The sequence below is a fragment of the Mya arenaria genome, chromosome 14, assembly GCF_026914265.1.
Source record: "Mya arenaria isolate MELC-2E11 chromosome 14, ASM2691426v1".
NCBI classification, from domain to species: Eukaryota; Metazoa; Mollusca; class Bivalvia; order Myida; family Myidae; genus Mya; species Mya arenaria.
In genome coordinates, this window is record NC_069135.1 from 839,357 (window position 1) to 851,153 (window position 11,797).

An 11,797-nucleotide genomic window follows, 5' to 3' on the forward strand; every position below is an offset into this window, starting at 1 on the left:
ACAATGTTTCAGCCCTCGAGGGTAGCTGAACTGGTAAAGACTTTGTTTGGAATGTAACTGTGATACAGCAGCCTGCAGTGCTCTTGCATTCCCTGATTTCTCAAGTGACATAGTTACCGTGACAACCATCAGTGGTTCCATCGCCAGACAATTTCCACCTTCTGCATCATTTACATCATACCAATATATTAATGGATAATTCAACATAAAACCAAATAGACTACTTATATTACAAATTGCTGTGCTATGCAAGACAAAACACTTAATGATTGTACAATCTATATTTTCACAAATCTCACTGAAACAAGCCTTTAGGCCGTTAACAGCAGCGCCATCCTGCAAGAGTCTAGGTTTACATGCTTTTTGTGACACATCAATTAGACGATTATCAATTCCATCAAAATTCAACATTTTTATAAGATCTACATTTACAATCAAGCAGTCCAGATCGATTTGTACAACATTTAAGCAGTTGTTGATGAGTTCATGTTGTTGTAATTCATGTAAGACGTCCACCAACTTAGACCCATACGGCGTACTTAAATCATACAAATATGCGGGTTTTAATTTGCAGTCCACCGAAATAATGTTAAAGAAAAACTTACAAGCATCAACTTTTCTACCAAGATATTTCTTCACGATTTCTTTAACTTTATCCATGTTTTTACATATGTTCTGTTTTAAAATTAAACAATATGTTTGTTTTGTAATACATAAAGCAAGTGATCGCCTTCATCTTTAGTCACAACACTGTCAAAACCACCTCACAGGTGCAAACGTGTACTTATTGGTATTTTCGATCAACTTTTCCAAAATGTTTTTTTTTTAAAGTTCACATTCCTTCTCTGATCCTTCGACATAACCCAGACTTGTCAAATAGCTGAGAATCTCAACACATGCAACTGGCAGTCAATCAGAATAACCCATGTTAAAGTAATAAGTGGTCTTCAGGAATGGATAACTTCAAGTGTCATGTCCCGACTGTCTGCCGACAGAGCAAGTAGATGAGGGGACACCTGGAAAGAGAAAAACATTCTGATGAAGTCACATACATGTAAAATTGTAAATGTGCTTGATAACGTAACATTGCATGTTTCGTCTGGATGTATTGTGAAACATTGTTTCATTTAAGGATTAATTATTATTTTTCATGCGTTTCATGCAGTATGAACTAGGCCACAATTTTGAAAATCCATTATGCAAAAGGGTGATTGTTTGAAAATTGGCAAAAAGATGGCCTAGCTTTCATCCTGCATGAATGCATGAAAATTTAAATCATTTCTTATATCTACATTTTCTCTTTTTACTTTCATTATTTTTGGTGGTATTTGTTTTTGAATGCTATTATTTTTGCATTTTTTTAAAGAAAAGTATTGAGATTTTTTTTTAATTTGACCCTTGTAATTATAATTACATGACCCAGGGCTGATATTCATAAAACATCTTAAGTCATTTCCTAACCTAAGTCATGTTCCAATGTTAAATATCTCACTGTTGACACGTATCACATGATATAATAACTTTATACTATCAAAAATGATTTATTTTCATTAATTTAATGTAATAAACACACTTGTATGTTAAAGTCACTGGTACATTTCTTTCAATCTGACTATGAAAATGGACTTCAATGATTTAAGATAAGGATTGACTTAATATGTTTTATGAATACGGGCCCTGGTCTTTTTTGTGTTTTATTACTCTCCTTTAACGGGCAATCTTGTCTGGAGCACAAATTGAAATGTCTGGTATTGACTTCAAACCTCATATACAGATAGATCTCATTGTGGAGACTTGTAGTATACAGGAACCTTAACTATGGCTGCAGAGATAATTTTCAAAATATTGTTCAGGTATTGACTACAAACATAATGTACAGATGCCCATCATTCAGTGCACAGAAACCATAACTCTTGAGAGCAGTTTTTTTGTACTTATTCCCTTTGATAATTTTCATATTCATTTCTTGTTGCAAGCATAACTTGCAATTACCTTCAGGTGTTAACTTCTAACTTACTATACAGTTACATCTCATTCAAGAAAAGTGTAGTGCACAGGCAACATAACTCCGGGTACAGTACTTTTTTATTGGATGTTCTTTGGTTATTTTCATACTTTATATTTGTCTGAAGCATAACTCGAAACGTTCTTCAAGTATTAACTACAAATATTGTATAACAAGAGGCACATCAGTGCCTGTGCTCCACTGGCCAAAAGGTTCAAGCAAAGACCACCTAACGAACATTTTCGTCAAGTTTCATAGAAATACAATCATCAATTTTTGAGGAGAAGTTATTTAAAAAAAATTTTTACTTTAATAGCTCTGGCTGCCATGTTGTGCAGTGGACCGAAATGATTTGGGCAATTTGAGTAAAGGAGCACCAAACAAACATTTCTGTCAAGTTTTATCGAAAAAAGGTCATCGGTTTCGACGACAAGTCGTATAAAGTTTTTTTTATTTTTTAGCTCTGGCAGCCATGGTGTGCAGTGGACTGGAACCATTTAACAAATTTTGGTTAATGACCATCCAAGGAACATTTCTGTTAAGTTTCATCAAAATCTGATCATCGGTTTCTGAGAAGATGTTCTTTAAAGGTTTTTCTATTTTTTTGCCCTGGCAGCCATGTTGTGCAGCCGACCGGAACCATTTGAGCAATTTTGGTTAAGGACCACCCAAGGAACAATTCTGTCAAGTTTCATCAAAATCTGCCTATCCGTTTCAGAGGAGATGACGTTTAAAGATTTTGCTATTTTTAGCTGTGGCGGCCATATTGTGCAATGGACCAGAACCATTTGAGCAATTTTAATAAAGGACCACCCAAGGAACATTACTGTCAAGTTTCATCAAAATCTGCCGAACCGTTTCAGAGGAGATGTCGTTTAAAGATTTTGCTATTTTTAGCTCTGGCGGCCATATTGTGCAATGGACCGGAACCATTTGAGCAATTTTGGTAAAGGACCATCCAAGGAACATTTCTGTTAAGTTTCATCAAAATCTGATCATCGGTTTCTGAGAAGATGTTCTTTAAAGGTTTTTCTATTTTTTTGCCCTGGCAGCCATGTTGTGCAGTTGACCGGAACCATTTGAGCAATTTTGGTTAAGGACCACCCAAGGAACAATTCTGTCAAGTTTCATCAAAATCTGCCTATCCGTTTCAGAGGAGATGTCGTTTAAAGATTTTGCTATTTTTAGCTGTGGCGGCCATATTGTGCAATGGACCAGAACCATTTGAGCAATTTTAATAAAGGACCACCCAAGGAACATTACTGTCAAGTTTCATCAAAATCTGCCAAACCGTTTCAGAGGAGATGTTGTTTAAAGATTTTGCTATTTTTAGCTCTGGCGGCCATATTGTGCAATGGACCGGAACCATTTGAGCAATTTTGGTAAAGGACCACCAAAGGAACATTCCTGTGAAGTTTTGTCAAAATCCGCTAATCAGTTTCAGAGGAGATGTCGTTTAAAGTAAAAGTTTACGCACGCACGCACGCACGCACGCACTCACGACGGACAATCTGTGACGACATAAGCTCCATGGCCTTCGGCCAGTGGAGCTAAAAATAAATCTCATCAAGAAAAATGTAATGAACAGGATACATAACTCTGGGTGCAGCATCTCTTTCAGTTATTGCTCTTTGTTAATTTTCATACTTAGTTTTTGTCAGGTGCTTTACTTCCAATTTCCTTCAAGAGTTGACTCCTTACATTATATACAGACAATTTCATTCAGGAAAAAAGCAGTGCAAAGGAACCATGACTCGGAGTGCAGTGTTTTTTGAGTTACTGCCCTTTGCTATTTTTCATACTTTTTGTCTGTAGAGTAACTCGGAGAGTTCTTCAGGTATTCACTTCAAAATTCACATAACAAAAGATGTTTGTCAAACATTATGCTCCCATGAGCGCCTTGTCAAGAATATTTGGACAATTGAATGAAATATGCATGGACTGAAATGACAGCTGATTGTCATTGACATTGGATGCCTTTGAGGCAGTTTTAAGAGTTATGACCATTCAAAGTGTGGGGATAGTAGGAACAGTTTTAATCATGTTCAGATGATGACTGATCTTCGCAGATAAACATGTATCCTCCTAGCAGCAATAAGATGTAATTTCAATGACCAATATGAGTTATGACCTTGACCTTTGACTCTATGACCTCAAATTCCATAGGGGTCATCTGCTGGTCACCCCAACCTAAATGTCAAGTTTTGAGGGCCATGGGTTCAGGCGTTGTCAAGCTTTCACAGGGACAAGATTTTTCGACCTTTGACCTGATGCTTAAATCAATAGGGGTTATCTACTTGTTAGGCCCAACCTCCAAGTCAAGTTTGAGGGCCATGGGTGCAGGCATTGTCAAGTTATCACTCAGACAACCTTTCTGCTTTCAAGGTCACAGTGACCTTTGACTCGATGACCCAAAAAATTAATAGGAGACAAATGGGGTCATCTACTGGTCAGGCCCCTTTATGTCAAGTCTGCTGACAATAGGTCCAGGAATTGTCCAAGTTATCACTCGAACAAACCTTGGTCTACCGACGGACCGACCGACTGACCTACCGACCAACATGTGCAAAGCAATATTCTCTTCTTTGAAGGGGGGGGGGGGCATAAAAATATATGCCATTGAGAGAATGCAGTAAATGGGTGCAGCATTTTTTTTGTTATTGCACTTTTTTATTTTCATACATTATTTTTTGTCCGGAGCATAACTTGAAAAGGCCTAGAGGTAATTACTACAAACTTCATATACAGACAGATATCATGTAGGAAAAATGCAGTGCAGTGCATAAAGAAACAGAACTCTTAGTGGTGTATTTTTTCAGTTATTGTTCAATGTTTAATTGTAATACTTTTTCGTAAGGCAACGTTGATGTTCTTAATTTGGCATGGGATATAGCAGTCTGTTTTTGCTTTTGATATACTATTTTTTCTACTTCCCATCATATTTTTTTTAAGGTATCGACTGCAACTGTACAAAAGAAACATTATTTTGAGTTTGGTCCACTCAATTTAAAATTTCTCCCCTAATTTCACAAATGTTATAGTCTTTATTTAATCTATTAATGGTAGGACCTTTAATTTTATTGATGCCTCCTGCAGCATAGAGCATTGAAGGAGCATACATCACTCTCAGTGATACTTCTTATTACAAGAAGGTTGTGTAGTGGGAGTATAAATTACATCCAATTGTAGCTCTGGTTATTAAATGGACAAGTATACCAACCGACGGACAGATAGAACATATACACCAACATGTGCAAAGCAATAAAACCCTACTGGTCGAGAACACTGAAGGCATGGACTGGCCTGTCACCATTCCGACGGTGTGACCGAGGAGCAGACCTTCACAAGATTTCCAGAGAAGGACAGATGGGTGTAACGCTATAAAATATACACATACCTGGAGAACCCTGAAGGCACACGGTGCCCCGCCAGCATTCCCACACAGTGTGAGCGAGGACCAGACCTTCACCAGATTCCTGGGAGAAGTGCAAACAAAGATAAGAAAAAAGTCTATAATATTTATTAAGAGAAATGATGCAATTTTATATAAAGTCAGGGACAAAAACATGAATAAATCATAAAAAGTTCCCAGTTGACAAAGACAATTTTTGTTTTTTGTTTTTTTGTCTCTCTGAATCATATACAAATGATGGAAATAAATAATATGGAGATATTATAAAGATATAAAAAGGAAGTTGTGATTGCCATCTAAAATTTGAATTAATGCATGATGTACCTGTGTTCTATTCTCAGAATAGCGCTATTATCAGCAGGGTCAAACTTAAGAACATCAATCAAGCTGCATGAAAGTGCCTGAAACCAAAATATGATGACATTGAAAGACAAACTATTTCACAATGTAAAAAAATTGGCTTAAATATTTAAACTTCAAACATTTAGTAAGTTGATTTACCAAAATGTTTGTGTCTTTCTTCTTCTAAGGAAACATTATCCAAAAAAACATACCGTTGAAAGGTGTTAATAAAAAATTATTACAATATATATCGCAATATATTGACAACTTTGTGGACAAATTATTAACTGTTACTCATGATGAGTTTGATGTTTTTCAAGAAATGAAACATTCAAATAAATATAATGAAATGAGTTGTTAAACAAGGAGACTAAATTTTAACAATTGACTCGTGCATCAAACCTTGAAAAATGTAGTAGTATCATCTGATGTGTCCAACTTTACATACAATCACAATCAATGTGTCAAACTTGGTACACAATTGAACAAGACAACAGTCATTCTTAAGCAAATTGAACCTAAACTATTTACATTGATGACTCTTCAGCTATTTCAGGCATGTCCCGTAATGCTTACTGTACTGTATACTTACCAGTCCAAACAATGATTGGACAGCCTCCAGCACAAGTTGTTTGAACTGAACCTCATCAATGGTTGCCCTTGTGCCTTCTTCAAAGTCCCTACACGGGGAATTATACATATAGTCAAAGAAGAAAACAGAATGACACCACTTATAGAATGACAGGCTTTTGAATTCATGGAAACTTTCAAGTTGATTTGTGTTGTTTGGTATAAAGCAATAAACTGACAATTTCAAAAATTAACTTTATGTCAATATTCTGTGAGCTGTGATTGATACAATGCCTAGAAAATTTAAGAAATCTAGACTACGGAAAAAAAAGGTTCACAGAGCTGCTGTGACATTAACTGTACATTGTTGATAGGAAATGTGGTTAGATACTGTAACTAGAATTGTTTCAAACTTTTGAGACATTAAGTAGCTTTCACAATCTTAAAACCAAATACTTTTCCAAAGATTTTAGGCTAAGTTGATCTGAATTTTTATTTGCATGAATGAGTAAAAAAATATACTTTTAAGAAAGCTTTACAGTCTTTGATATAGTCACCATGGAATAGGCAGGAAATACCTACAGCCTAGTTTTCAGGTAGCAATAATCCAAAGAGCCCTTGTTCACAATCTTCTTGTACATCACAGTGTTTTTCCTGAAATTAACAAAATCAACAAAAAACAACAAACGTAAAACAAAATTGTTCAAAAGGTGTAATGGGGATGGTGCTTAATTGTACATATTGACAATTAGACTGTTTTGTATTTTTCATATTTATCAAATGTGCTTGGATGGGTCAAACTTCTCACCTGCCTTTCCTTTTAATATCGTTTTATTTGTATAAGATGCACCTTCCAAGTTCTCTTTAATACCAGGACTTTTTTCAGTGATTTTTTATGTTAAATTTATATTTTCATGTTATCTGATGTGTTCGAGCATTAACATTGTACAAGAAAATTGATGAGTGCTCATCTTATATAGCTGGGATTGACGGGTATAACACAAAAAATCAAGGACGTTTTCAAATTTGTAACATTTACTCAGAATCCTCAGACACATACATTGGTTACACACAACTAATATTGATACTTGTTATTTGCCAATATCAAAATATATATATATTTTTTTTTTATACATTTTGACAATCACAATTATAAAATTATGCAGAATATAATAAATAATTAATAATGTATCATGTTACAGCATTGTGGCAAAAAAGATCATCCAAATCATTGCATAAAATTCACTATTTTCAATTATAAATCTTGAACATTTTATTAAATATTTCATTTAAAGCAATCACACTTTTGTACTGAATAGACTTCTTAGAATAGTCTGTTGAATAGCCAGAAACTGTGGTAGGTGTAGCTGTTTTGAAAAAGCTAGTAATGTCTCACAATAAACTGTTGTCAGTTGTGTTTTTACGGTCCAAATGAAGTTTCTATGCGCAAGACCGTGAATTCTTTTTCAGTACTTTCTCTTATTCAGAATTTATAAATAATTCTTCTTTGAGTCAACACTAAGCTCTTTCCTCTTAAAGGGACTGTACACCAGATTGGCACCAAAAAGGTTTTTGTCTGTAACGAATCTCAGGACATTTATTTAATAAAATGTTTTACTCTTTGATAACATAATTGTAAAAAAAATGCCAAAATGTAAAAAAAAGATCAAGTTGGAAGACCGGGTTCGAACCGGTGTCGCCAAAATTGCAGTCTAGTGTTGTATCCAGACCACTGTGCTACAAAGGCTTTCCTTTTGCGGATGAAATATTTAAGCTTTATACCTAACTTGGAAATATCACGTGATAACATCGACTAGCCAATCACGCATAAGGAATTAATTCTACTAGGTAGACATACCTAGTAATCTTTTTTAATGGAACAATACGAAAAAACTGCGAAAAATAAATCAAGTTTCAATGCATTGTACACATCATTACCAAGTTTATGTCAGTTTTTGATAATTTTCTTCTTTTTTTTCCGCTATTTCATCATACAGAATACAGCCCCTTTAAGTTCTGCTATCTTAGTACAAAAGGGTTTGTTTATGATCCTCAATGGCAAAAAAAAAACCTACATAACTAACTTAATTCCTTTAATACATTTTATGACATTATCAATGAGGTAATGAATTCTACAAAGCAAGTACTGTAATCAAAGGGAAATTACAATGCTGTGACAACTGTCACACAACATAACGCAGTTATGCACCAGTCATTTGAAACCACGGCCCCCCCAGGTCCGGGGAATAGCGTGGACTTTTGACTTCGTAAAATCCCCGCCAAATGCCCCCGCATTCCCCGCTATATTTTATGCAAAGACAAAACCATCGCATTCACCCGGCACTGCGGGACCACCTGAAAAGTAAAAATACGGCCCATTTCCCCTGCTATCCCCGGTATACATCCGGACCGGGGGGTCACCCACATACCCACAGCACATGGAACTTGGACAATCACCAATCACCTACACAAAGCTTTCCTTATATCAGAGTTTTATTTCTAACCGATGGTTGGGGGTCGAAATATGGCCCCGTTCCTAATGCGAAAACATTTACTTATTTCATTCATATTTTTTTGCAGAAAAAAATGAGCATTAATGGTTGCAGTGCCAAGTGCCGAGCAGTAACTTCTAGTTAAAATGAAATAATAATAGTTTGTGCAGTAAACATATCACACAAATAACAAAACAACTGCATCAAAATAAGCATTTACCTGCAAAATAAATGTAAAACAGGCATGAACGTACAACCATTCATTTATAGGTTATGGCAATTTTGTTAACAAGGGAAATAATTCTGGCGACTATCATGGTTACACACAACCATTACAAACGAATGACTGTCGACTGTGCGTTAACTGAAATTATCAAAACAGCATGAAATATACTTCCGTTTTGGACTTAATTTAAGTTGGTAATCATTTGTGAACATCATCCCGATCTTTTGACTACATTCAGAAAATGGCATTCGCTATAAACATATGATGGGTCATTTATCCAAATAACTCCATTCTAACCGTCCATAGCCCATAATTAAGGCTATCAATCGAGCCTCCGAAGTTTAGGATTAGTTTCTATAAACGTTCTGTTCGACAATACCCGACAGTGTGAGTTTGTACTGTAACGGAAGAAGATAGACTGTTAGGTCATGATACGCATCGGTGTCCCGTTATTGTTGTGTTGTTGTTGTTTTGTTGCTGCGTAGCCGGGTTGTCGTCGTACTGCTATATTGGTCTTTTCCGCAAAAGCTTTTGCGTTGACCGCGCATGACATTGAAATAATGCAGTATGATATTCTTTATTTATTACGGTTACACAATGTCTAAAGTGCTTACACAAGTAAATCGATATAATACCGCCAAGTATTATTTCAACATTTAATATATTCGAAATGATATGGGAATAAGTTATAAAACAGGTTAATATGAAAATATAAACATTAAGAAATAGTTCATTGTAATGCACACTTCTTGAAGTGATAGTAAATCCCAGAATTTATCACAAAACAGTCTAAAGATTCCATTTGTTTTTTTTTTACTTTTCCATATCAATTCCCGACTGCAACTGTTTGGCTTCAGTGAAATATATACACCGGCATACACGTTTCGTTAGGGCCGTGTCCGTTAAGTTCAGAAATGCTCACGCCGACGGCAAATGAGCAAATTGTCGTTCGGCGTATGAATAGTGGCGGGATGGATAAATTTATTCGTGCAAGGTACGTGGTTTTCGTGTAGGGTTAAACGGTTGATGAAGCGTGTAGCGTGTAGTGCCATATAATTCCCGTTTGAGGATTTTAACATTGACAGAAACTTTCGGCAAAACTATTGTAATTTCAAAACATAAGTTACAAGTGTCTGGCGAATTTTCTGATTACAATCATGACACCTTCGAATATGAAAAACAGTGTCGTTTATCCCCACGAAGTCCATTACGTGCATCTTTTGCCATAAACAAGGCAACGATAGTTAAAACAGCCCCAACACTCTGAAGTTAGCATGTTTATCCATAAATTGATGCAACCTGATAGATTTGTTTATTTGACTTTTACATAACGTAAATCTGAACACACATCATCAAGGGTTGTGTTAGCTGATAACTGTCAATCCTGAAAAAAGGCGGGAATTTAGCCAAAAGCGGGGTAAAGGGGCTAAGACCCTTCTTAAAACCGTTTCCAAATTAATTATTTTATATTCACCGGTACCTTTTACTGTTTATGAAAATGTCCGAGCAAGGAACAACAATACAATTGTACAATGGTCTGAAGTTAAAAAGCACTCAAACCTGATTTCAGGACTTATTCTGAACATAAAAATCCTTGAAAACTAGATGTAAGAAGACGAGTGCTTAATTAAGATGGATTCTCATCTGAGTGATACAGGGTAGTTTATGTACACTACACATTAAAGGCTATCGTATTTCTGCCACTCCATGAACACTATGCTCCTGTTATACCCGCGATCTGGTGGAGCTTATGTTGCTGCATTTATGCATTTTGCAGTATCGCCAAAGTAAAGTATTATTTCTATTGTCTATCTTTAACAGCAACATTGTGACATCATTTACGGACTGATAACGTTCTGAGTAACGCGGTCGTCAAGGTCGTGCGCATGGTCAAAATTTCATTGTTGTAGCTTCAAAAATAAGAAAGAAGGTCAAAAGGTCACAGTCAAGGTCATCCGAGGACAACATTGATGCTGGTTTGCAAAACTGTACAGTCTAAATATCATTGCTGTAGCTTTAAAAATAAAAAAATAGGTCAAAAGGTCACAGTCAAGGTCATCCGAGGAAAACACTGATGCTCGTTTGCAAAACTGTACACATGGTCTAAATTTCATTGCTGTAGCTTTAAAAATAAAAAAGTAGGTCAACAGGGTTGGGGCCAGCTTTGGCCCCAGGGGCATAATTTCAACTGTTTTACTAGACGGTCATCATATGATTGCTCCACAACAAATATCAAAGGTATGAGCCGTGTGGTTTGAAACAAGAAGATTTTGAAAATATTTCTGAAATAAGTCTCTATGAAACTTGTGACCCCAGGGCAGGGCCAGTTTTGACCCCAGGGGCATAATTTGAACAACCATGGTAGCGGACCACTAAATTATGCCTTATTCAAAATAGCAAGCTTCTGCCTAGCTGTTACAGAAAAAAAGAATTTTCAAACATTTCCCAATTTAAGTGTAGAAAGCCTGTGAACCTGAGGGCGTGGCCAGTAATGACCCCAGGGGCATAATTTGAACAAACATTCACAAGCAATTGTGTTTAGATGGATGCACGAAAGACAGACACTTCTGGTTTTTGGCCAATAGAGCTAAAAATGGCCTTTGTCCAATAGAGCTAAAAATCAACCAACCCCTTTAAACTGTAATGTTGATCTCTTTCAACGAGGGCAGGGAGTATGACACAAAACCAACCGCACAACCGAAAAACAAGTTTTTGAAAGGAATCGAGCTCTGATGGACATCTAAATACTG

The 11,797-nt window shown here is 36.0% G+C and overlaps 1 protein-coding gene across 1 annotated transcript; it reads right to left on the minus strand.

Moving 5' to 3' along the window:
- Positions 1-26: 26 nt before the first annotated feature.
- Positions 27-9,097, minus strand: LOC128216542 (ribonuclease P protein subunit p14-like). Its single transcript, XM_052923139.1, has 7 exons — positions 9,042-9,097; positions 6,912-6,983; positions 6,352-6,439; positions 5,742-5,818; positions 5,403-5,481; positions 606-1,016; positions 27-161 (listed from the first exon to the last, which is right to left on the minus strand). The coding sequence occupies exons 1-6, from the start codon at positions 9,083-9,085 to the stop codon at positions 948-950; spliced, it is 429 nt and encodes a 142-aa protein (XP_052779099.1). The 5' UTR covers positions 9,086-9,097; the 3' UTR covers positions 27-161; positions 606-947.
- Between the last annotated feature and the right edge of the window lie 2,700 nt (positions 9,098-11,797).

Excerpts from the sequence above, each read along its gene's own strand:
- LOC128216542 (XM_052923139.1), bottom strand. The coding sequence starts at position 9,085 with ATGAATGGTTGTACGTTCATGCCTGTTTTACATTTATTTTGCAG. Across the intron at positions 6,984-9,041 it reads GTTTTACATTTATTTTGCAG|GAAAAACACTGTGATGTACA; the intron begins GTAAATGCTTAT and ends TGTTAATTTCAG. Across the intron at positions 5,819-6,351 it reads TCCAATCATTGTTTGGACTG|GCACTTTCATGCAGCTTGAT; the intron begins GTAAGTATACAG and ends TTTTGGTTTCAG.